This window comes from Vespula pensylvanica, chromosome 16 (assembly GCF_014466175.1).
Source record: "Vespula pensylvanica isolate Volc-1 chromosome 16, ASM1446617v1, whole genome shotgun sequence".
Classification (NCBI taxonomy): domain Eukaryota; kingdom Metazoa; phylum Arthropoda; class Insecta; order Hymenoptera; family Vespidae; genus Vespula; species Vespula pensylvanica.
In genome coordinates, this window is record NC_057700.1 from 2,518,090 (window position 1) to 2,545,150 (window position 27,061).

General features: G+C 30.6%; 3 protein-coding genes and 1 long non-coding RNA gene across 10 annotated transcripts in view; 2 read left to right on the top strand and 2 right to left on the bottom strand.

Annotated features, from left to right (window-relative positions):
- LOC122634920 overlaps positions 1-569 on the bottom strand; it is a 30,906-nt gene extending 30,337 nt beyond the window's left edge. For 2 of the 3 annotated variants that reach the window (XM_043824448.1, XM_043824449.1), the window contains exon 1: positions 136-568. In XM_043824448.1, coding sequence (XP_043680383.1) covers positions 136-478 — 343 coding nt within the window. In that variant the 5' untranslated portion in view covers positions 479-568. Of the gene's footprint in view, positions 1-135 lie in introns of all 3 variants that reach the window. The other variant, XM_043824447.1, reaches the window with a different exon arrangement.
- Positions 570-2,294: 1,725 nt separating this feature from the next.
- Positions 2,295-11,653, bottom strand: LOC122634922 (cytoskeletal protein Sojo). Of its 5 annotated transcripts, none has more exons than XM_043824460.1 (15): positions 11,508-11,653; positions 8,682-8,962; positions 7,394-7,954; positions 7,035-7,283; positions 6,234-6,492; positions 5,769-6,130; positions 5,213-5,644; positions 4,964-5,137; positions 4,731-4,898; positions 4,360-4,611; positions 3,994-4,280; positions 3,812-3,914; positions 3,516-3,710; positions 2,487-3,428; positions 2,295-2,401 (listed from the first exon to the last, which is right to left on the bottom strand). In XM_043824460.1, exons 2-15 carry the CDS (start codon positions 8,874-8,876, stop codon positions 2,306-2,308), a joined length of 4,275 nt encoding a protein of 1,424 aa, XP_043680395.1. In that variant the 5' UTR covers positions 8,877-8,962; positions 11,508-11,653; the 3' UTR covers positions 2,295-2,305. The 5 variants fall into 5 exon arrangements, with proteins under 5 accessions (XP_043680395.1, XP_043680393.1, XP_043680394.1 ...); XM_043824458.1 differs by having other exon boundaries at positions 6,234-6,627; XM_043824459.1 differs by having other exon boundaries at positions 6,234-6,627; positions 11,479-11,598.
- Positions 9,253-11,521, top strand: LOC122634941. The gene is made up of 4 exons (XR_006328520.1): positions 9,253-9,937; positions 10,414-10,837; positions 10,971-11,089; positions 11,383-11,521. It is a non-coding gene; the product is annotated as an uncharacterized LOC122634941 (long non-coding RNA).
- A 955-nt stretch (positions 11,654-12,608) lies between the features above and the next one.
- The window catches only part of LOC122634928 (protein GDAP2 homolog), a 28,773-nt gene continuing 14,320 nt past the window's right edge, over positions 12,609-27,061 (top strand). Inside the window, exons 1-3 of the mRNA XM_043824477.1 lie at positions 12,609-13,106; positions 25,892-26,080; positions 26,564-26,706. Coding sequence (XP_043680412.1) covers positions 25,896-26,080; positions 26,564-26,706 — 328 coding nt within the window. The 5' untranslated portion in view covers positions 12,609-13,106; positions 25,892-25,895. The remainder of the gene's footprint in view (positions 13,107-25,891; positions 26,081-26,563; positions 26,707-27,061) is intronic.

Sequence of the window (27,061 nt, forward strand, 5' to 3'; positions counted from 1 at the left end):
ATCTACTATTTAATTCTCATTGTTCTATTTATCGTTTATTAACAGCAGAGAGAATAATCACTATGAATTCGTCAGGATAAAACGAATAAATATTTTGACGATGATGATACATAATTGTAACAATGTCACACTTACACCAAAACACAGCAACGAAGTCCTTATCGTTAAGGATTCTCTCGAGTTGTTTGGCAGTGACTTCTTCGATCACAGATTCGCCGTCCTTGTTAGCACCACCGGTCCTACCACCACCCCGAGACCCTGAAGAATCGTCATGTTGTTTCGTCCTTGCGACGGCGTCGACGCGACCGATCGTGCCCGTTATCGCGAGGAAGACGGTCAAAGTGATTAACATCGTTTTTAAGGATATAAATGAGGAGAAGGAGGAGCTCAAAATGATGCTACTCCGCCTTCTTCTTCGCCAGCACCAACACCACCGACCGAATCTTACCGCCGAACCGTCGTCGTTCCCCGTCGACATCGTCGCACTGACTAACACGCCTTAGCTATTTTTGAGTTTTCGGACAGCGAGTTTGCTACCGTTACGATTACAACGACGACAACGACGACGACGACGACGACGACGACGAGGACGACGACGAGGAGGAGGAGGATGAAGATGAGGATGACCAACGTAACGCAATGTCTAAGAACGAAAAACGATACATATATACGTACACATCATATACACATCGTTTATATATATATATATATATACACATTCATATATACATAGGCTCTTTTCTATTATCATCTTGTCTACCGGATTCCTTTATAGTTTCCTTCCGTTTCATCTTATTGAATTTAGTATTCAGAAATAGCTATAGATTATCTGTTATTTAGATGAAATTCTTTCTAGATTCGAACGTCTATTATTAACTGTGTATCTTTCTTTCTTTCTTTCTTTTTTTCTTTCTATCTCTCTTTTCTTTTTTTTCTTTTCTCTTTTCTCTCTTTTTTTTCTTTCTTTTTTTTTTTTTTTTTTTTTTTGATGGAGATATGTTACCTTGGAGTTGTCTTTTAATGTGATAATGATACTTTCGTTCAATCTTTTTCGATGACATCATTACTACATATCAAATCACTGTTTGGTATTAATAGGACAACAAAATGGAAATTATTTGTTTTATTGAAAACTTTTATTTAGATTTATATATGTAGGATAGAAATATAATTATAATTTTATTAATCGTATTTGATTAGGGAGGTTTGAAATTAGAGGAAAAGTTTGAGAAGTTTCGATAGCTACGTTTGTATATAAGTTGGAAAATTTAATATTGTTAATCAGTTGAAAATATGTGGTAATATTCGACGTGATAAAACGTAACTTTCTTTAAAACTTTTCAATCATCTTTGACGTACGATACTATTTTTAAATAATAAGAAAGGGGAAACAGTTTTATTTAGAAATTATATATATATATACGTACATGTCCGACAGACTTAGAAATTTATATCGTTAGTACAGTGATCATTGTAATTTTTTTTTTTTTTTTTTAGAATTATTATACATTAAAAAGATATTAATAAGACACGTGTTTTATTATCTACAAAAGTTTGTATTTAAATACAACTTTGAATACAATTTTTATTGTACGATATAAGATGTTCTTACAACAATTACATAAATTAGATCAATAACATAATAATTGGAATATAATTATATAAATTGGATAATGATTGTAATATCAAGAATTCATTATTAGAATTGTTGATATATGTTTGAATGAGTTTCTTTTTTTGTACTCTATAATTATATTTAAAAATACTTTAAATTGTAAGCTCGATGTTTTTCGGTCTCTAAACTCTAGCCGTTATTAATATCACGATATAAAAATACTATGAAATGTGACGTCAGAAAGATCTCGATCATATTGGTATTTGATACTATAACTTTGGAGATACAAATACGGTATGGGAAAGATCACACAAAAGTATTATTATTGATTATATTTGTTATTTACAGATTTTAAATATTTATGAAGAAAAATTGGAGCAAGACTCTCTCTCTCTCTCTCTCTATATATATATATATATATATATATATATATATATATATATATATATATTATATATATCTGGGATATTTTATTTATTATAACTATCAGATCATCATGATACATCTTTGGTAACATTAAGTGTGCGTAACTCTGTACATTTCATTCATTCTTATTTATAAATAGGAACAATAGATAATATAACAATCTAACTGATGCTTAACACGAGTACCGGTAAAAAATAGATTAAAAAATTATAAACAATAATAGATTTATCATTTGTATATCTTTTTATTTTTCTGCAGGATCTATTATGATTCATTATTATCAGCTGATGCGTCAGTATCTTTATCTTCTCTTGATATTTGGACATTTTTATTATCTTCAGTATAGGATGATGTGGTTGCCTGTTGAATGACAATTATATTAACATTGATAAATTTCATTTAAATATTTATGTAGATATATAGATTTGATTTAATCAATAAATACTTGAGCGAGGTTGGACGAAGCAGTTGATCTTAAATTTCGATTTTGCAGGACGTCTGGAACTGGAGCCGATGGTTCACCATAAGTTTCATGAAGTGCTTCCAACCTCGTGCTAAGAGCAGAACCTCTTCTACTAGTAGCATTCATCTTTTTCATCAACCATTCGGCTTGTTCTTCCAAACGTTTTAATCTGTCAGCTCGTGCTGTCAAAACTTGTTCAGGTGTGTTAGTTAAATCCGATTTTGATTTCGATTCTCTTTCCATATTCTTAGAACCTCCAGCCAAAGACTCTTCATTGCAATCTTTCGAATCCAAATTCAACGTTGATTTGTCATCATTATCGTTAATATTTGTTCTCAATTCTGACGGTTCATCTTCGTTTATATTATCTCTCGTCGAATTAATTTCATTCGTAACGTTTAAAATCGGTGTAAATAATTGATTAGGTGAATTGATATTTCTCGTTAAAGGAAACGGTCCAATGGAAAATATTGGCGTTGGACTAGACGCAGTTAACGTAGTATCATTGTTAGATACATTTTCGATTATTACAGATTCATCGTTTTCAGATTTAAAATCTTTTTGATTATCTGATACGTCTAAGTCTAACCTTGATATTTCCTCGTTATCATTGGTATCGTTAGAGATATCCAATATATTTGTATCAGATGTAGAATAACACGATTGAATATCTATACTCTCTTTCGTTTCGTTACTACTAGGACATTCCGTCTGGATCGATAGATCATCGTTATGATCCTGTTGATTATCTTGAGACGTTACGTTATCAACATAACGCATAAAAGGCAATGTAATATTTTCTCTGGAATTAAATTCGTCGCTACTCGATTCTCCGTCATCGTCAATTCTTATAAGATTTCGTATTACAGTGGTCAAGGCTTGATCCAAGGGATCTAAAGATTGTTGCAAAACTTCTGACGCGAGCTATACGACAAGAAGAAAAAATTATATCGATTATTCAACGTAAAATTTGATCAGCGGGAAGTGAAAAGAAATTTTTCTCTAACGTACATCAGATTCTTGACTACTTGTAGGTTCCATCGATGACACCGTATCCAAAATCTTAACTTCATCTAATTCAGTCTCTTGTTTTGATACAGGTACTTGAATCGTTGAAACAATGGAAGAATTGTCTTCTTGCAATTCGATATTATTAGCAGATTGTTCTAACTCTACGTTCGGCATTGTCGAAGTTTTGGGATTTTCCTAAGAATCGAATGATCCAAATTATCGAACGAACACATTTTATATCCTTTTAAGAATTGAATGATTCCATTTATTAATATTGTATAATACGATAATTAAACCTTTCTAGTCCTTCTAGTTAGGCCCATTCGGACTCTCTCTTCAACAGTTTCATCTTCTTCGTCGGTATCGTCGCCACGTTCATCGCTGAAGCCACTCTCGGCACTTCATTCAAATATTTAATCAACGTACGTCTATCACGATCGATATGATTCGATATAAATGATTATGAAATTTTCTTTACCTGTTATTGACAGAATCATGCACAGAAAGCATTTTCCTTGCCGCAAATTCACGTCGTAAACTACGCCATTCTAATTCGGTATTAGTATTTTTCTGTCTGGCCGATTCCCACTTTTCTCTGCAGTATTCCAATTCTAATTTCAATTCTTGCAACATCTTACGTTTTTGTTGTAATTCGTATCTAAGGATTTTCTCGTGCGTATGCAATTGTTGATGCTGAGCTTGCATTCGGCCAACGATGTTCCACGTTTTGCTTAATTCGGCGGTCACGTCTGATAGTCTCTTTTCCTGTGAGTATAAACGTAGAGATATTTATTCGACAAGAAAAAAAAGAGATATAACAAATAATAAAATCGTATAAACTTGCCTGTTCGCCGAGTTTACTTTCCAAATGTGTGTTCAATTGCTTCATTCGATTCATTTCTTTTTCCAAATGTTTCTTTTCCAGGATTAATTCCTTCAAGTGAATATAAGTCTTGCTAACCGATATCACCAATTTCGGACCACTTGGCGTGTCTACAGATTTGTAACAACTGTTGGAATCGGAGGAAGACGTTGCCGAAGCATTTTGCGAGGCAGCAGCGTGACAACTTAATAACTCCAACAAAACGCGCCATACCTGCGTATCGACAAGCGTATTGCGATAGGAATGATCGTAAACGAAAAAAGAGAAAAAAAAAAAGAAGAGAGAAACGAGAAACAAAATTGATATATTCGTGTATCATGTCGTCAAAAAACCTTTGGTAAGTTGTGAGCAATTTCTTCGTGCTGCTGATCATCCTCGTTTCGTTTTTGTAATCCCTTATTACCATCGACTTGTTCCACCAGATCTAGCAAGAGTTTTGGAAGTGCAGCAGCTTCGGTGCCATTGTCCCTCGCTATGTCGGTTATGAGATCACGATTTTCCTAAATAAAAAATCATTGAAAATGTTTATTTATAAGAAGAAAAAAGAAGGTGGAGATAATCGTACCTGCAATAACTGTGACAATCTATCAAGATCCATGTCGGCCGAAGAAGCTCCCAAAAGCATTTGAGTGAACAAGCTGTTGATCAGGGACATTTGATTTTGTAGATCTCTACAGTCTGCTTTGGTCAAACCCAATTGAGACTCCAGATTCGAGATCTCCGTATCTTGCGCATCGATCTGTCGAGAGCAAAGGAGAAAGTGTCGGGTAATATTTGAAAGAAAATAATTAATTATATCCTTTACGAGAGATACCTTCTCTTCAGCTTTTCTGAGATCTTCCTCCAAACCTTCGCACTCCTTCGACGAATGTTTCAGGTTTTCCTTGACGTCAATGAGCTCTTTGATAGCAGCATCCTTCAGTTCGGTTAATACTCTTAATCTTTCGTTATACAAACTCTTCAAACTGTTTATACTTTCCAATTGGCGTTCACATTCGGCGCTAACGTCGTCTTTATAATCCAAAAAGCTTCTGTCACTTAATCGTGCAAGATTACGTGCGAGATAATCTTTTAATTCGTTGGCACGGTGTTCGCGGGTATTCAATGTATCTCTCGTTTTATTCGTAACGTCGTTCAAACAACGTATTATGTATCGGTGCTGTTCTGGTTCACTTTCGAGTTGATATCGTAGATCATCCACCTTTTCGATTTGAAAACGAATATTGTTTCGTAATTCGTCAGAGACCTAACAAAAGAAAGAAATCAAAAACGAATTGTAAATTCTTTGTTTTATCTATTGCCTATCTCGTACGCGTTATTATATCCAAACTAATCGTAAATTATTATAACAATTATTATACAAATTATACCTTTAATATACTACTGAGACGTTGTACCTCGATACGTCTAATCAACATTTCGTTATCATCCGAATCTTCGTCGATAGATTTAGATCTTTTACCATTTCTATCGGATATCATACTATTGTCATTTTGATTACCAGCTTGAGTAGATCTCAAGAGATCAAGTACTCTGGATGTTTCGGAATGAGCTTCTTTTTCTGCTTCTAATTCTTGCCTAAGCCTTTCCATTTCCGACGATACCGCAGCAATAGCTCTTTGTCTTGCTTCTCTCTTCAATATTAATTCTTTTTTAAATAAATCCAAACCACCGATCGCACGATCTGCTGTAGTAGAACCTTCTGATATATTATCCGTTGATTGCGTACAGTCTATAATTATAATCATTTTATTATAATTAATTAATCGATGATTATTTACTCGTATCAAAGCATTCTTTTTGATCGTTCTTATAAGTTTAATAAACTTACTTACCAATATCATCTTTAGTTACAGTCTCCTCGTTAGTTTTCGTATCAGTCTTCATAGCTTCCCTCAGTCTTTGAATCTCATTCAGTGCATCATCCAAAATCTTCATATGTTTCTTTTTATCAGACATTTCCTCAGCCAACTGTGCGTTCAACATCAATACCTTCTCATTCTCGATATCCTTAATCTGTTCCTTCTCTATAATAACCCTTTTCAAATCACCTTCTAAACTTTTTATCCGAGCTTCGGCAATATCTTTTTCTAACTGAAACGAGGTAATTTCCTTCAACATGTTCTCCATTTCGTTTTTAGATAAATCGAAGTCATTTAGAAGCCTCTCATGCTGTTTTTTACGTTCGTTCAAGCTGCGTTCTAAATTTCCACATTGCTCTTTCAAGATCTATGTTAGGAAATATAAAGCGTTTTTTTTTTTTTTTTTTTTTCTTTTTTATTTCTGTTTATTTATTTTTTTTCTTTTCTTTTTTTCTTTTTTTTTTTGTAATATTTGTTAAAAACCAAAAGAGGTATCATTTACAAAGCCAAAATGTTAAACAAATGTTAGTGAACGGAGTCAATGTAAATTTATGAAGATATTAAATATAATTTGTATTCAATTAAAAAGAAAAAAGAAAAAGGAGAAAGAAAGAAGGAAAATCAATGGGAGCTCGAATAAGTAACTAGAATGAAGAATAGGCAGTAGGTAAAATCGAAATCTGTAAACGTCGGTATCAAGAAAAGAGTAGTAGCATTAGTAGTACTAATAGTAGTAGTAGTAATAGTAACAGTAGTAGTAGTATTAGTAGTTACCTCGTAATCCTTACATAACTTTTCGATATATATCTTTTGTTCGGCGATATTAGCATTTAATCTTTCGTTCGTATTTTGATATTCGATTTTGTCAGCTTTCAGTGCACGTATTTCTTCGAACAATTGTAATATTTCATCATTGGTAAATCTATCGACGTGCTCTTGATCGTGCCTGTCGTAAGATCTCGTTCTCCTTTCAATAATTTTATCCGAATTCATGCTGGAAGACGATCTTGTTGTTTCCGTCACCTTTTTTTTTTTTTAAAGTAAAATAAATTTTCGAGGTCGGAAGATTGATATGAGAAAAATAAAAAAAAAAAAAAAAAAAAAGAGTGTAAAATCTGATAAATAATACTTGCTCCTCTATTTTCATTATTTCTAACGATGGTGGTATCTCCTTCTTGAGAATTCGCCATGTATTCCCTATAATGTCGATTAATTCGTGAAAACGATTGTTCCGTAGATGATTCATTAGATTTGTCTAATTCTACTCTGTGAGGTACTCTGTCCTGAAAGATATTTCTTTGTTCCTCTCGCAAACAATTAGATCTATCGGATACAAAACTTTCGAGTCTATCGATTCGACGTTCAAGCTTTCTTCTTAAATCTTCTTCCTCTTCATTCGATTCTCCTTTCAATTCCTGACCGGTCAGTCTTTTCCTTGAAGCGATATTAGACGGAGTTAATTCGTTATTATTAGAAATGATTTTCTGTGAACTTTTTTCCCTTTGTAATTCTAGATAGAGTCCCTCCAACTGTGCCAAGGCCGTTGTATGAGCATTAGCCAATTGTTGATTAGCTTTAGCTAATTGTAAAATGATCTGCGAAAGCTCCATATTTTCACGATGTTGCAACCTCAACGAAGAATTGTTAGGTTCTCCAACTGTTCTCCAATCGGTCGTGCGTGTTGCATAAGTCATCTGTAAAGATTGATTGAACGTATGAAATGATTAGGAAATGATGGATTTTAAACTGAAAGAAAATTGATATGACCGGAAGGATTTTATATGATCGTGGTAGTCAGAGGTATTTCCCAAGTATGCACGTATAGAAACTGCGATAGTTTTTGGATATAAGCCAATCTGTCTGTCCAACTATGGCGATAGAATGAGAAACACGTGTAAGGATAACAATGATATTTGAATTAAATTTAATTGCTTTTTTCTTTTTTTACAGGCACTAAGAATTAATCGTGTTGAGGCTCGATTCATTAATATTACATTGATTTATAAATAACTGGCGATTATATATTTAAAGTGGCATTCATTTATATACGAATATATCGAAAAGAAAAGAGATATTTATTTACAACGAATGAAAAGAATTCGAAATTTTTTATTTATTTAAAAAATATTTTATTTGGTAGATCGATTAATAACTGTCGACAATTTTCTTACTGCAATAATTCGTCGATTATTCGAAAATAAAGTGCTAAATAAAAGAAGAAAGCAAAGTAAAAAAAAAAAAGAAAATTCCGATTGATCGAAAAAATATTGCATCCATCGAATTGATCCATAAGTGCCATTTTTATCAATGAATAAATTCGCACAATTTTTTATACGAATCAACTAAACGAAACTAAATGTTCAATATTACCGAGTGAGTAACTAATAAAAAAATTGTTTAAATGATTGGATATCAGGTAACCTGTGCACGTGGTTCCCCAGCAATGTTGTAACCAGTAGTTCTCACTGGATCTTCATTGACACCGTCGACGCAATGAAAAGTAGTATCCTCGACGAAGTTAACTTCGATTGGATTTTCAATGTTCCTTGTTCTCGTAGGAACCGACGACGAAGAAGAAGAAGATGGCAAAATATTACTAGTATTGGCTGCACCCATATCTTCTTATTATAGTATTCGTGTCGATGACGAAATGCAAGTTTCGACTTTCGGGAATAATAGAATCTACTTTTCGTCGAAACTATCTGAAAGATATTATAGCGGCGCATATAAACTTGATTTTAATATTAAAAATAGAAGATCTTCAGATGATTTCCGCGAATTATGATATTTATTTATAAATACTTTTCTTTTTTCTTCGCCTCGAATGTTTCGTAATGTAGAGACATAAAATTGCGTGATATAAGAAGAACACGTTTCTCGATATAAACTTGATTAATAATTTAAAAATAGTTTTTATAATTAAAATATATATACATTTTTTTTTTTTTTTTTTTTTTTTTTTTTTTTAATATTTTTTGATATATCGAAAGAATACATTTTTATGACATAAATTTGATTAATGATATAAAAGTAATTTGTTCAAGATAATATATTCTACGATTACGAACTGGATCTATAAATGTACTGTTTTATTTTTTAGAGCGTTAGATGATACAAGAGAAAGAGAGAACAAAAAATAGATAGGAAGATAGAAAGAAAACGAAAAAAGAAAAAAGATGGAGTACGGCCAAGAGGATCCAAATCGGAATAAAAGGATCTGTTAAATGAAAGCAGAGCGAGCGAGATTATCGTGAGCTACTTCAAAGGCATCTATTGGCGTCGCAAGCAAAAAAGAAGAACAACAATGTTTCGCTGATAATCGATCTACCCAACATTTGCACTATCTATGATTGTAAATAACAAATAACTGCAGAGAAATGTTATAAAATGAATGATGTATGTATATGTATGTAAGTATATATATATGTGTGTGTGTGTACGTATATATGTATAGTATATGTAGCAACACGCTTGCTGATTATACAGATGATTTGCATAAAATCATTCTCGTTATATTTGCATTATCATGTTGAAAGCATTCAACAATATAAACTGTATAAGAGTCTTTCGAATACGAAGCGTCATGTGAGTGCATCCAAGAATAGCTTGATTCACGTTTGAAAACAGAGATAAAATTAACTATTCTAGACGAACAATTGAAAACAAAGAGATCCATGGTAAGTTAGTATGAATTTAATCGCGAAATCGATCATGGTGACAACTGTGTAGACAGGCTTTGAACGATTTATTGGCGAGTATTATAAATCTCATTGTAAATCTCAAACAAACATCATTGCATTGCTTAGAATTGACGATATGATTTAATGATTCTAAATGAAAATATTGTTTTGTTTTTTTCTTGTTTCTCTCCTTTCTTTTTTTTTTTTTTTTTTTTTTTATTTGACTTGTTAATAATTTCATAGTTACGAATTTTTCCTTTCCACAAAAAAATATACTGTCTGTTTGAATTAATGATTGTTTAAAAATTGTCATCGCGTTGCTTATTAATTGTTACTTTGATTTGAACATTTAAATTATTATTTATACACACACACACACATATGTGTGTGTGTATATATATATATATTTTTTTTTTAATTGTTAATAATATTTCTGCATATCTAATAAAGTGTTTCTCTTTCTTTAAATTTAGGATCAGTCGGAAAAATATGTTGGCAAAACGTTAAGTATCATCGATTCGAATGATCGGTTAGAAGTTATTGGTTTAGAAAGCGAAGAAGCGTGATCTCCGAGTGCGCCAGCGAAAGAGCTTTTTTTAGCCTGAATTTGGCTCGGTTCTTAGACACCGAAGAAGAGAGAGAAAGAGAAGAGAGGAAGAGAGAGAGAGAGAGAGAGAGAGAGAGAGAGAGAGAGAGATAGAGAGAACAAAAAAAAAGAAAAAAAGAAAGACAATCCTACCTGAGTGAAAGAGAAGAAGCTTAAAAGAAGCTTAAAATGTTCACAACTACTTTAAAACGTGATTGTCTAACCTGAGAACAATACAGCTTTTAAATGAAAAATCGTATGTATGATGAAAAAAGAAGCTTGAAAAAAAACGACACGACACGTGTAAGAAGGTATAAAAAAACAAAAAAGAAATTAAAAACTTTATCGTCTACCATTCGTCGAAGATGAATTAATAAGTTTTTTTTTTTTCTTTTTCTTTTGTTTTTTTTTATTTTATTATATTTGAATTACTATATATTATAGATTCTTTTCGATGTCTTTAAACAAAAAAAAGGAAAATTGTACGTATAAAGAAATGTACTTTTGTCAAGAACGACGGTCACTGAACGCGAGTACAAAGAAGGATTAAAGAAAGACACGAGGTTAGTCACATGAACCTTGAGTCAGTCGGAGAGTTAATGTATATAGAATTTAAGAACAAACGGATGTGTAACGTTGTAACGTGCTGGGATTGAAATATTCATTAAAATTTATATACATATGTATGTATGTATGTATGTATTAAATAGAATCATTGAATGTATAAAAAAGTTTTTAATTGTTTGTTCGAACAAAATCGTTCGTGTTACTCACACAAATATAATTTTATCTTTTTGTTTCTTTCTTTTTTTTTTGTTTCTTTCGTTTTTTATTACTTTCTTTTTTTTGTTTATAGGGATACATGGAAGATGAAAAAAGCAATAGGAAAAGGAGTATAATAATAGAAATAGATAAGAAGAGTGTTAGTTATAGTGATACATTAAGCTCTCACAGATTTGGATTTTGGTAGGATCTACTCACTACTGGTCACCCGATTAGTTAGCTACGTGTATTCGGCTTGTTTGAGATCAAGAGCAATGACTACCGTTGTCGCTGGTAGCCAGCGACTTACTTCTCTATAAATACCATTTCGAAAGACCGCGTGCGCTGTGCCGACTAACACACAGGAAACCATTGCGCAGTCGCGATAGAAAATTCCATATGTAAACGTTTTAACGAAAACAAGAAGTAAGAGCATATAGTTATGTCTTTATTTATGGATCCCGCGTATTGGTCTCACGATGAAGTATCTTATTCGTCATAGAACTATTTATTGGTAATACAAAATATTTTCTTTTTCTTTTGATTTAGAAAAATTCTATTTCGTTTATTTATAAATCAAATTTACGAAGAAATTTAAGAGATATATTCGTAATTATTAATTATTTTATTTAAAGGAATTCTATTCTACAACACGATAAATAATTTTTTTATGAATTATAAAAAGATACGTGTTTATTGGTTTTGCTTATTTCTTTGTTTTTGCAAATAAGAACGAAAAACGAAAGATGTTATAAAAGTAAATTAATCGTCAGAAATATTTTCAGGATAGATTCGCAGAACAGATCGATATTTCACGAAGTTGTACAAAAAAAGAAATTTACAAGGTAAACAAAATGAATTGGTGAAAATTCTCGAATATTAACCAATAGTCGACAAGTAAAATCAATCCAATATCATCGTAACATGGTATATCGACCAATGAACGTTCACACTTGGCGTAGGTTCATAATGGAAAGATGCAACAGCGCCGTCTATGAAACGTCGATAAAATCAGGTACGTATAACGATAGAAGAGATTCGTTTTTAGTCGAAGCTTAGAAAATCTCGTAAAGTAAAGGAAAATATTTTCCCTCCGATTTCGTGAAAGAGAGAGATTCAAAGATTGGCGCCCATGAGAATGGAGAATGCAAATGGCGCGCGAGATGTGGAGCATGGTGGCGCTGCCAGTCAAGTATCATTGGTCTGGCGAGAATAGAGCGTATCGAAGCAGGAGTAGGGATAGGAGTAGGAGTAGGAGTAGGAGTAGGAGTAAGAGAAGGAGTGGGGGGATAAGTGGCGCCGCCGGCTCGTCTCACCGCACACGCGCTTCAGTGCTGTAGCGATCGTTTCGTGGTGAGGATAGTACGTAGTCGTCCTCGACATCGCGAATGCGTCCTCGAAACGTCCGTTCGTCCTCTTGGCGGGTCTTTCCTCGAGACGACATAAAAGAGGTTAAAGAGCAGCAAGGAAAACGAAGCTGACGTTTCGTCTAAATACGACGATATATAACAAGAAATAATAATAAACAATAAATCAAAGGAAAAAGGAAAGGATCTAGATCGAACGAGAGATATAGACGAGGAAATTATTATTTTTTCAAAGGAAAAAAGAAGGTAAAGAGAAGAAAGGAGAGTAAGCAGAAGAAGAAAAGAAGAAGGAAAGGAGAAAAATAGGACTGACACTTGCCTGGGAACAAGGATCTCGTCTCGTTTGGTACGGCGTGTTACCACTACCTGTATATATCCTGATTGGCGTATCCAATTTGCCTGCTGCGTTTGCAGACACGAGACTGCCTGTTCTAAGGCGGACGTTTCGAAGGTGAGTGCACCGAGGACAATGCGTCGGCGCGATCAAGCACGCGGTTATCTCTCTTGTATATTGCATGTGAAATGAAATTTATTTTTGTTCTTATTTTTTATCTTTATTTTATGTATCTCCAATTGGTCATATTATTTTGTTTCTTTTGTTTTCATTGTTCTTTGCCCTCTCTGTTTTTCTTCTTTCCTTTTCTTTTCCTCGTTATTTTTCATCGATCTACGACTTTTCCTTATCGATGCATTTTCTTGTTTTCTCTCTCCCTCTCTCCCTCTCTCTCTCTCTCTCTGACTTCCTGTTTCTCTCTCTCTCTCTCTCTCTCTTTTCTCTCTTGTCTTACTCCCCTCTCTCTTTCGTCGATACGATTCGCGTTTGAGCGAGCTATCTGATAAATATTTTATCTCTATATGAATAAGAGAAATCGCTCGATGTCTAGGCGACGCGTCAACTTCTTCCCCGTTCTGTTCTTCTTATAAATATTGAAATTCTGAACGCGGTGTACGTAGTAAAGTACTTTAACTATATTAATGTAACTTCCATCATTTTTTCCTCTCTCTCTTTCTCCCTCCCTCCCCCTTCTCCCTCCCTCTTTCTCTCTCTCTCTCTTTCTCTCGCTTTCCGTATATATAACCTATGTTGCAAAGCATGTACGAACATATATATATATATGTATATATATATATATATATAATATATGTATGTATATATATGCACGCACAGAAAGTGTAAGCTGCGAATACGTTGCTAACCTTCTGCATGAAACAGTTCTTCGATCATCGTCATTGTCATCGTCATCGTCATCGTCATCGTCATCGTCATCTCCATCAACGTTATATATTATATCATCCAAACCAGTAAAATATATTTTACAAGCTCTAACAGTACTAATTAATGTCGAAATTAAACGTATATATAACAGTACGTATATCGACGTCAGGACTTTATTTTCTTTTTTCTTTCAACAACAAAGCGATCAAACTTCTCTATAACATCGAATATTTATACAATTTTTTCTTTTTATACTTTATTTTTGTTTCTATTATTTAGTGCTCTCTATTTTACTTGGAGTGTTACTATGTATATCGTTCAACGATTTTCTTCTATGGAAACACACACAAATATATACATATATACACACGTATAGTAGGTACATTTATACATATATACATACACAGATACAAAAAGAGAGAGCGAGCGAGCGAACGAGAGAGAGAGAGAGAGAGAGAGAGAGAGAGAGAGAGAGAGAGAGAGAGAGAGAGAGAGAGATGAATGTAAGAAAAGGGTCAACCTATATCTCCGTGATTGGTCTTAGTTGTCTTCGTGTTTAGACACGAGATGTTGAAGTAGGTAAGGTCGTTCAATTAATGAAAAGGTAAAGATGTTATCTCTCTCTCTCTCTCCCTCTCCTCTCTCTATCTATGTACATATATATCTACCTATCTATCTATTTATCTCTCTCTCTCTTTCTCTCTCTTTGGCTATCTCCTTTGCCGATGTCCATCGCATCGGCTTCCTAAGTACACCTAACGGAAGACCCTCCAGTGTGTGACCTTGATCGGTGAGCCAGTATAGCGGCATGTCCGAGCAACGCGCGTCGATAATTCGTGTCGTGCGTTCTCCGTCTCTTCGTATTCGTCCTATCTGAACCTTTCTCTCTCTCTCTCTCTCTCTCTCTCTCTCTCTCTCTCTCTCTCTCTCTATTTCTTTTTCTCTTTCTTTTTGTCTCTCTTTCTCTTTCTCTCACTCATTCTCTCTCTCTTAATCATTCTCTCATTCTTTCATTCATTCTCACGCTCACTCAGCCTCTCTTTCTTTCTCTTTTTTTCCTTCTTTCTTTCTCTTTCCAACTCTATTTTTCATTCCCTCATTATTCTCCATCTATCTCTCTTTTTCTATCTCTTTATCTCTATCTTTGTCTCTATGTCTATGCTCTGTCCTATGTCTCTCTCTCTCTCTCTCTCTCTCTCTCTCTCTCTCTCTCTCTCTCTCTCTCTCTCTCTCTCTCTCTCTCTCTCTCTCTCTCTCTCTGTCTCTGTCTCTGTCTCTGTCTCTGTCTTCCTCTTCCAGGTCATTCATATGAATATGATCACTCGTCCTTTGTATAGTGACGTACATATCGGGGAAATAACATTTCTAATTTTCTTCGTGAAAATACACGTTCTAATAGACATTTGCTTCTAATTTCTAATTTTCTCTCTCTCTCTCTCCCTCTCTCTCTCTCTCTCTCTCTCGTCACTGTCTGTCTGTCTTTCCTCATATTTATCATAAAATCTTATTAATTAATAGGAAATTTATAACGAATATATTTCTAATTTTTTCTAATTTGAATATTGACCGGATAAATTGAATCGAATGTTATTCATTTATCATCTTTTTTATATATCCAAGATTTTATACAATATGACTTTATTAGAAATTAAATACATTATTATAGGATTAATGTAAATTGTAAAAGTAATTCAAGATCAGAGATATGACTAGTAAGGTTCATTATATAAACCATAATAAATTATATGAAATTTTTTTTTAGGATTAGAAATATGATTTATCAGGAATTATAATACAGATTTGTAGGACTTAGATTTGATATACCGATTAATTCAAATTGTAATTATAATTTAAGATGTAAAAAACGATTTATAAAAAATGATATAAATCATAAGATTAATACTAAATACCAATGATGTCATTAATTCAAAATAGGAAAAAATTATTTAAGAAAAGAATCATAAAAATAGATCGTATAATCTACTTATAAAAAATCATATAAATAGTAATACTAATTCAACATTAGAAATCTTGTAATAAGAAATATCTGATTCGTTTTTCTATTAATCTTTGTCATCTTTGTTTCGTATCAATTATATGAACAAAATGACGTCTTCTTTGTAGTTTATCGAGACGAAGAAACTATAAATATATATTATTTCTAAATTCATTTAGAAAATATCTAGCACAAAAGACATTATTTTTTAAAGTAGGCAACTTAACGAACTTCACAGGCTACGTTCTTCATACTTATTAGAGTTTCTATCCAACGACGAGAGGATACACCGAAGGATTAGGATCGTAACCGAGTTAATATCGATTCGACCGTTTCCCGATAACGTCGTTGCACTAAAGTGAACCTTCGTTGCTCGAACGAAATGCAAATAATATTCTTCGGTTCATTTTTATACTACATTGTTAATTCTCCATGTTTTTTTCTTTTTTTGTAATTTTTTTCTTAAAGTTAAACGTAAACATCGTTTAGATCATCGATTACATCGACCATCGTTTCTTAGATTCTTAGAAAATCATTTTCAAGTTAATAAGACGGAATGTACATGAAGTCAATTCATTCATTTTTAATTTATATTTTAATTAATAGTATATACTCACCATATAAATGTGTGTATATTATATATATATATATATATATATATATATATATATACATACATTGGCATTAGAATAATTGTTTTAATCTTTCTAAATATTAGCACGCATATGAATTAATTATTAAGTGTGCAAATGAATTCATTAAAAAAATTAATTATTAATATCTTAGAAAAATTATTATCTAATGAAACGGATATCATTGATTAAAATAAATGTTTTTTCTTTTATATTTATCGTTTACGTAGTGGAAACTTATAGATGCATTTTAATTAATACTATAAAATGTTTTTCAAGAAATATTGCTTATTAAAATTAGTAAAAATTATATAACTATTTCAAGTCGCCATACTTACTAAGTCAACATATATATGTGTGTGTGTGTGTGTGTATATATATATATATATATATATATATATATATATATATATGAGTTTACGTATATATAGCATGATAACTATCTATACATAAGATCAAAAGGAAATTCACGTTAGTTTTGCGTGTAACGTAAAAGATATTTGCGTCAGAAGACGGATGATCGAGTGGACGAGTAACAGGTGTAGAGAAGTCAAATGTGTCGAGATAATCTAATCGTTCTATGAGGAAAGTACCTGTATGATTCTTAGAACTTATTTAGCGATTCTTAGAAACGATAAATCAATTTCTAACATAAATAGGAAATTATATAAGGGCGAACTATTATAAACTTGTTTTTTAATCGTATAACTTAAATACCTACTTTTTTCTCTTTTTTAATATTCATTTATTGCTCGGTATTACATACTGTTTTTACTTTACGGAATTTGAGAAAAGAAATTAGCCTAAAGATGCTGAAAAAAGAAATTGATTTTTTAAAATCATTTAAAAACTGTTGATCCGTTCTCTAAAATAAGAAGGATTATAATTAATTATAATAAAAAAACTAATTCGTCTTAATCTTATTTCTATTATATCTTTGATAAAACACGAATAAGATATATATATATATATATATTTTTTTTTTCTTATAGATGGTTTCAATCGATTACGTGAGGTATACAAATAGATTGGATTATTTTTGCAAAGTATTATATACCCTGGTAACGATTAGACAGATAGTAAATCGTCTTACCGATTCAACCTTTTATGTCATACAATAAGAAGAATTAGAATAAATTATAAAATACAAAATGAATTCGTTCGAATAAAATATTTTCTTAATATTTCTAATAGAACACGAACAAGATATATATTATCTTAGACGTAGTTTCAATCGGTTACGTGAGGTGTATAAATAAATTGGATTATTTTTACAAAGTACATAGTACATACTATATATAATTGTGGTAACGATTAGACGGATAGCAAGTTGTCTTATGTCATTTACTTGACCGTCATAATACCATCATTTATCGACTTATGAGCGCTCGTATAAATGCCAATAACTGAACGGCTATAAACCTTGAGGACAATCGTATGTTCTCTCTCTTTCTTTCTTTCTCTTTCTATCTATCTATCTTTGTCTGTCTCTGTCTGCTTCTCTCTCTCTCTCTCTCTCTCTCTCTCTCTCTCTCTCTCTCTCTTTCTCTCTTTCTTAACAAAATCCTTTCATTCTACTCATAAATCGGTCCGTTTGTTTAATCGAAACGATACATACGGTTCATCGATAACACGATACCGTTATGCTGATCGTATATTTTCTTTCCCGCAAATATCGATTATGATCTATACTCGATTACGATACATACAAGGCTTCTCGTAGACATTGTTGGTTGGTTAGAATCTATATAGGTTGGTTGGGTACGGGACAAGGTTTGAAGTCAAATGTAATTATTAGTCTATTCGATCGATCAAGGAAATGGGCGGATGTTAACGATTTTTATACTTCGATGTTTCCTTTTAATACGATGGGATCTATTATATGTCTTTATAGAGCTTGAGACAAATATTATCTACCAAGTCGTTTCAATAATCTGTTAATATCTTTCCTTTTTTAGGCAATTTCCTCTTAACCTTCTTTCTCAATTAATTTTAAATCTCGAAATAGAGAATAATTGATATTTCCAATCGTCTGGGATCTTTTTAGTTTGGATAACCCTGTATTATGGAAATTTCGTACGATCGTTTATCTTCGTTTTTATATTCGTGATTATGTAATTTTTTTATACGTAATAAATTTCTCTGGAAATTTTCTTTCTTTTTTTTTTTTTCTTTCTTTCTTTTTCATTAAACTAAGTATATTGAAAATTAATATATCATTGTTAATTATTCTTATATATATATATATATATATGTACATATAATATACACGAAAGACTAATCGGTATCGTTGTTTGGAAATTTTCTTATCCCTTTTTTCTCCTTCTCTTTTTTTTTTCTTTCTTTCTATCTTTCTTTTTCCCATTCATTCACCTATAGATTATTTTTATAACACACTATATTTTATATATATATATATATAACGGATTTTTTATTTTTATATTCCATTATAGATATCGTTGAGTCACACTTAGGGTACAACAGGTGTTAGCGCACACGCATGATTAAACAACGTGCGTGAGGATAAATAATCTACACGCATCGTGATAATTACTTAGGATACCAAAAATCACTTTTAAAAGGCTCCTAATAAGAATTGTAATAAGCATATACGTGTTTTTGTTCTTTTTGTTCTCCGTCTTTTTTGTTTCTTTTTTTTTTTTTTCAACACGAATGAACCAAATAATAGTGCACATTTCGATTATAGTCATGTTGACTGTCTGTTAATAATACTTTATCGTCTGGTATTATACGGTTCAACAAACGGATGTGAATAATAGTTACCTAGTCGAACACACATTAAGCTAACAATAAGTTCATTCAGATTCTTCTTCGCAATTATACATATGTATTAGGCCTCTCACTTTTTCTAATGAAAGAGTATGCTAGGATGATATCATCTCTCAATTTGAACGAAACCTAAATAACAAAGAGATAGCAAATAGTTATTTTTATATATATATATATATGTATGTGTTTATTTTTTATTTTTTATTGGTTTAGAATATTGTTAATCCGTTATTATTTTTATTTAGTAAAAATTTTGATTTTATTTTTAGAACTTTACTTATCGTTTTTTATTTATTTATTTTAATACAAAAAATATGTAAGTAAATAGTATTAATTAATTAATATTATTAAAAAAGAACGATAGTATTTGAAGTATTCAAAATGTAAATGCAATTCATAACAATAATGCTAATAGTTTAGGGAATCAACATGGATACCATTATCGATGGAATATAATTAAACGATTTTAAATTAAACGAAACATTGCCTAGGCAAAATTGTATTATTACATGCGTGTACGCATACACAAATATAGAAACATTCAAAATATATAATTGCAATATTGATTTGTATACTGATAACAAATATTGCAATTATAGTATAAATTACATTATAATATCATAGTTATATATAATTTTAATTATAGAGCTGTTACAGTAATTATAATTATATATATATATATATATATATATATATTTATTTATAATATATGTATATATATTTTTATTTTTGATATTATTATGATATATATATACATATATATAATAATGATTACAATAATAATAATAATAATAATAATAATAATATATCAATTCTTTTTATATAATTTATTTCAAAAATTGTTAAAAATTGAAATGAAAAAAATGAAGGAAAATAATATTGCTCGATGACAGTATGCAATTAACGTTAGAGAGTTAGACGTGCTTCCAACTGTTCTCCAATTAGTCCAAGGAAGCTGTCGTTCTCCCCGACTCATGGTAACGCTTTTTGCGCGACGCTTTTAAGTGGATTCTCAAAACGCCACTCACCTTAGACGGTTTTGCAGAGGCTGTTTGTTCCACCAATTCTTTTACTATGAAAAATACCGTAGCACTTGCTACATACCACTACAACAAAACTAAAACGAATTTATTTTCTCCCTTTCTTATAGCGCGACCTTCTTCGATTTAAACGATTCGATTTTGGTTAAAAAAAAAAAAAAAAAAAAAAAGAAAAAACAAAAAAGAGAAATGAACACTTAAAAACTTTCGAAATCAATTACTTTCTTTTTTTGCAAAAACATTTTAGATTTTTCTTTTTCTTTCTTTCTTCCTTTTCCAGAATCTAAAACGCAAGACTAACTCGTAAAATTACAACCACAAGATTGAATAAATCGTATCGAATTGATTGATTTTTAAAATCGTCTAAGAAATTTTGATCTAATTTTTATGCGAAAGAAATAAAACAAGAAAAAGTCATAAGAATCGGTATATCCTTCTCAAAATTCTAACAAATTTGTTGAAATTTCGGGCAGTAAGATTTTTTGGAAATTATGAGATTATAAAGAAGATGCAAAGGATAGATAGGAAAGAAGAAAAAATGACGGAACGTTTTTATTGAAATGTTTTTCGAATGTTTCCATCGAAATTGTTTATTAATAACAAGCGTGGGAATGAATTCACACGTATGAAGAAAACTGACCTGGCACACGCAAGTAGCGCCACTTCATTGCTATCGGATATCAGACAAAAAACACCTGACGCGATCTTCCTTTTTTGTCGACATTCCTGAGAAGGTTGTATAGGTCCACATGCTCGTCTCGTGCTTGCTTCCTTTCAAGAATTTATGTGGGTCAAATAGCGTTTCTTTTTTCTCGATCAGCTGTTCGATGACTCACTCACTCACTCACTCGGTTACTCGCTCCCTCGTTCGCTACTACTCAATTTTATTTTGTTTTCTTTTTCGATTTTCTTTTTCTTTTTCTTTTTCTTTTTCTTTTTCTTTTTCTTTTTATCATACATTTTATCATAGCACTCAATCTCGCAATGTCTGTTTATCGTCTCTCGTCCAATTTTTTCCTTCCTTTTTTTCTGTATAATTATTATCGTAATTTGCTTGTTTTTTATTTTTATTTTTACAATTTTCAAAAAGAAAAATATAATTATATATATATTTATGATCGTATATATCGTAATTAATAAAATAATAAAAACAAACAGAACAACGAAATAATAATAATGATGATAATAATTTATAACAAGTTTTAATAGTCCTTTTAATTGTTGTCTCAGTTTTTATTTTTTTTTTTTTATTTTTATTTTTTTTTTTTTTTTAATTCGAAGCTTCGTTTATACAAGTCAATACTTTTTGTATTTCCTTTTCTTTTTTTTCTTTCTTTGGTTTAATAAAAGATAGGTCATTTTACATATTAAAAAGGAAAGAAAATATAAACGTTTTCTTTTCATTTAGTTAAAGACTACAATATTCTTTTTTCTTTTTTCCTTTTTTTTCTTTCTTTTTTTCTTTATCATCCTCGTATTTAACATATATGCATTATCTTTCTATCTTTAGCACCTTTTGAATGAAATGAACATTGTGTTACAATAATGGAGTCCTCTCTCTCTCTTTCTTTCTCTCTCTCTCTCTCTCTCTCTCTCTCTCTCTCTCCCTCTCTCTCTCTCTATCCTTCTCTAATTTTGAAGATCTTTCTAATTGTGAATGACGTGCAACTATGCAAGAGAAGCCACTCTGTTGAGAGGGCAAAGAATTTAGCTTTCTCTCTCTCTCTCTCTCTCTCTCTCTCTCTCTCTCTCTCTCTCTCTTTCTCTCTCATTTGCATAGATACACAGTTAACGAAAGAGTGCATGTGTGTGCCACTTTTTAAAGGTTTCTAGTGATTGGATAGCTCTACTAGTCCTCTTGGCACGCGAGTCATCTAATCTCGTGTGAAACCTTTAAAAAAAAAAAAAAAAAAAAAAAAAAAAGGAAAAAGAAAATAAAGAATAAAAAAGATGTAATAGTTAGACAAGCTACATTCTATTTTTCCAATGACTTTTTATCCGATCAATCGGGAGAAAAATATCGACTGGATAATATTAAAATTAATCATCTTTTGCGTTTGTCAAACGATAAAATCTAAAGGAAAAGTTCTCAGGTCATTTTACAAAATCAATTACTCATCTTCGGGATATTTTAAGCTTGTTGTGTTAAACTCGTAGCTTAACGAGCTAAGCTTGTAGTTTTAACAATCTGATCGAAGAAAAAAAAGAAAAGAAATACAAGAAGATTAACCCCGAAAGATCTCGAAAGCGAATTATACGATTTTGAAATTAGTTGGGAACTTTTAATCTTAATCCTGTGTTCTCTATGTCTCTGTGTTTCTCTATTTTTTTATTCTCTTTTTGTTTTCTTTTTTTTTTATATATATATATATATATATATATATATATATATATCAAGAACGTTTTATTTATTTAGTACTTGAAAAAATTATCGATATTATCCACGGTGATAAATTTCTCCGTATAATATAGCAAAATCTTGTGAAATGTTTTTCGAATTACGTATTTACATCGAATTTCGAATTACATTATATTTAAATACGAGGACACTTTAAAATGTATTTCAAAAATATTTTACGATAAAATTTGAAAAGTAAATTTCAAAGGGAAAAAGATGTCACAAACACGCAGGCGGATACAAAAGAAATTGTAAAGCCTGTTTCAGATCAGAGAAGTGCATACTTGTTTTGAGCTGACACAGTGAATTCGATGAAGTAAATGTGCTTGTAAAAATTTTGCAAGCTCATGTAAAAAGGAAAACGTATTCTTTCTTTTCTTTTTTATTTTTCATTTTTTGTTTTCCTGTTCTTTTTTATTTTCTTTTCTGTTAACTAAAATCAGCATTTTCAATTTACCATATAGAGTTAAGTTAAATTTTATGTTTATTGACAGAAAAAACGCGCTCGCATATACACACACACACACACACATTTTATTATCGACACGGTTGAATACATTTTGTTTGAAAGTATCCCACAATATATTTTTATATAAATTTTCGATGTTTCGAACTTCTATTCGAATTTCTATTTATTTGTAATTCGGTTAGTAATCAATCATACTTGTTATAAAAGAAAAAAAGAAAAATAAAAAGAAGATACCTATCGTCTTTTTATTTTTATGTGACATAGAAACAGCGAAGAGTTCAATTCAACAGGAGTAGACGTGTAAGTTCTAAAAAATCTATTACATTCGACGATCACGTCACCTTGATGCTCACGTTAATCCGTCAAAGATGTCCCATTTTACGAGTAAATCGATAAAAAGGCGAATTCAATATAGCTCTTTCATTTAATTATTATATTCATATATAGTTGAGATCCTTGAAAAAAAAATTATTAATTATTATTTTCATATATTCAACAATTAAACATTTTTTTTTAATTTTAAATAGAGAACCACAAAGATAGAATATAAATGATATATATATATATATATATATATATATATATATACACATTAGATAAATAATTCAATAAATTATATAGATATCTATATAGCTTAGATAAATAATTTAATAAATGAATATACAATCAATATAAATTATATATTACCTGAGAATAAATTAATAAATACTAAAATATAGATTAAATTATACATACCTAGATAAAGATTATTAAAATAATTTGAATAAATTATATATAGATATCTAATTTTCTTTCTAACTTATATAGAACCATTCAAGTGCATTATAAATAAGATAGAAAACGTCGTAGTAAAAATAGAGATTACATTATTTTTTTATTTATCATAGCATCTTAACGTTAGATTCGTTTAGAAATTTCGAATTAGATGAAACTCGTTCTAGCAAATCCTTCATGATAATTCAATTTTTATCTGTCGAAGAAAATCCTTGAGCTATCGTCGCTCGTTTGAAGTGATTCAACTAAAACGATTCGTGATTTTCGTCCGGCAAAAGCTTGGCGCTCTTAATCTAATCTTAATGATTCATGCAAAGATAATTCTCTCGAACGAACGAACGAACGAACGAACGAATGAACGAATGAACGAACGATAATTTTCGTTTTTTAAATCGTCCATCAATAAGTGTTCTTAATGATAAAATAAACTTCTAACTTACTTTTCCCTTTTTCTTATTTTTTCAATTCTAAATCTACTATCGCTCGTTAATAATAATTTCTTCATTAATTACATATATTCATAAAATATATTTAATAATCATAGCTGATGTAGATCTAAACTACGAAATATATACAAACATAAAAAAATAATAATATATTATTAATAACGTGATATTACTATCATTATTAGAACTAAAATAATAATATTATCATAATACCATTACTATTCCCATTAATAAGATTATGATATTATTATTACATTATTCTAATATTCCCTCTCTCTCTCTCTCTCTCCAACTATCTACCTATCTATCCATCTTTATCAATAAAATAATATTCATTCAAGCGTAATTATTACTTTATTAATTTAAAGACATTATAAAAAGGATTAAAAAGAAAAACGATAATCCTATACCATACAGATATATATTATTAACGACGCATACGGTATTACAATTAATCTTCGTTGCAACACACGTAAATGCCAATGCCATCCACTATTGTAAATGACAATTTTAGTCTTGTCGATTTCTTTTACGGATTTAACATTTAAGAAGATTATATCGAATATGTACTATGAAACCTGAGGTCGACGATCCTCTTTTATACTACGAACTGGGAGGGTTGCGTGAAAGAAGAGGGTATAGGATCGGCGTTAGGCCAGACGGCGCCAGTCGTTCTGTCTCCTTGTCTTTTATAGGGGAGCCTATATCCTATATAACTTCCATGTTCTCTCTCTCTCTCTCTCTCTCTTATGTTTCTTTTTCTGTTTCTTTCTGTCTTTCTCTTTCTATCATGTGTATATATATATATATATATATATATATATATATGTATATCCGCTTGGATCTATATGCAAGTAGGAAAGTTTGACCGTACACGGAAACGAAAACGCACGGAACAGAGAATAATTTGAGAAAATTCAATTGTTCCTCCGGGCCGTGTCCTTCGGTATTTTACTCTCTCTCTCTCTCTCTTTCTCTTTCTCTCTTTTTCTCTTTCTCTCTCCGTCTCTCTTCTACATACGTATGTATACAGGTACATATCTACTGTATATGACCTATATTTTCATCGATAAAGCTGTTTATTTTTAGAACCTAACGTACACCAAAAGCATTTTTCGGTCTTGACTTTCCGGTCTTGCAAAAGAAAACATTTCATATATATATATATATATATATATATATATATATATGATTTATATTGTTATATTTGTAAAAATATCATTTCATATATATGTATTTATTTATTTATTATTTATCTGATAAATGTGTCTATTTATATTGAAATGAATTCTTTTTCTTTTTTTCTTTTTTTTTTTTTTTACGTTAAAAGATAAGATAGAAAATAAAAAGAAAAAGATATTGTTTTCTTTATCTTGACTATTTATTTGATTATTCCAATAAACGCACACAGTAGGAATAAAAGGAGTATTGTTACATGTATCCCAATAGGAGTAACGTAATCGTATTGCTTTCAGCTGAATGAGGCTGATGGAACCGTTGCGTATCGCCCCGGATGTCGTCGACATAAGTGCACTAAAAAAATGGACCGATTTTCCTGTTCAACATCGATTCACGGACTATTCGAATTCTATCGATGAACCGAGCCATCACACCATTAGTCCATTTCCCTGTCAACCTGCACTTAACAACAAAATTGCATTATGGTATGATTATTATTTTATTTCAACAATTATATTACATCTAAATTAATATGATTTCATTCAGCAAATAAATATTATTATAAAAAATTAATAGGTATACATACTATTTACGTATATCATATTTATGTATGATATAATTAGATTATTAAAATTAAATGATTTATCTATAAGGTATAGTATTTGATCTATGATTAATTTTGGAGAAGAAAATTATTATCTTTTAATCTATCTATTAATATATTATAATAATGATAGATAAAAATGATTAGCGTGTGATAATTAGATGATAAGGAAAAAAAATAATGGTTTTTATAAAAGATATTATCTTATTTCAATAATACTGTTTTAAATAATTGTATCTAAATTCTTTTTAGCGAAATAATTAAACTTGGTATAGAAGTATTACTATCGAAAATTATCGTTTTATATATAGATATATATGTGTGTGTATATAGAGTATTACATTTTTTTATATTTCTTTTTCAGGACTGGCGATATATCCATTTTACAAGTGGACGCCGTGGTAAACTCCACAAACGAGACAATGGACGAAAATAGCATCATGTGCCAAAGAATATTCGATCGTGCAGGGTCAGCACTTAAGATGGAAATTTATAACGAAGTAAAAGGTGTGCGTCTAGTTCGATAACGCATTTCGTTTCATTTCATTTCATTTCATTTCAACGTAAAAACAATTTTATAAAAAATTGTATTAATAATATATAAAATCGTTTATAAAATTTGAAACAAAACAGAAAAGCAAAACAGACACGTTATTTCAGTAAGCAAATCATATTATTTCTATTGACATTTTAAATATTTATATATTAATCATTTTCTCAAATAAATCATTTATTTAATGGTTACAAAAATTAAAAAAGAGAATATAATATATATATATATTTGACACATTGGAAAAACGGTATAAAGAAAAAGAACATTATTATATATTTAATAAGTGAATTATTAAATTGATTAAAATCA

Excerpts from the sequence above, each read along its gene's own strand:
- LOC122634922 (XM_043824458.1), bottom strand. The coding sequence starts at position 8,876 with ATGGGTGCAGCCAATACTAGTAATATTTTGCCATCTTCTTCTTCTTCG. Across the intron at positions 6,628-7,034 it reads AGTTATGTAAGGATTACGAG|ATCTTGAAAGAGCAATGTGG; the intron begins GTAACTACTAAT and ends TTCCTAACATAG. Across the intron at positions 2,402-2,486 it reads CTTCGTCCAACCTCGCTCAA|GCAACCACATCATCCTATAC; the intron begins GTATTTATTGAT and ends GTCATTCAACAG.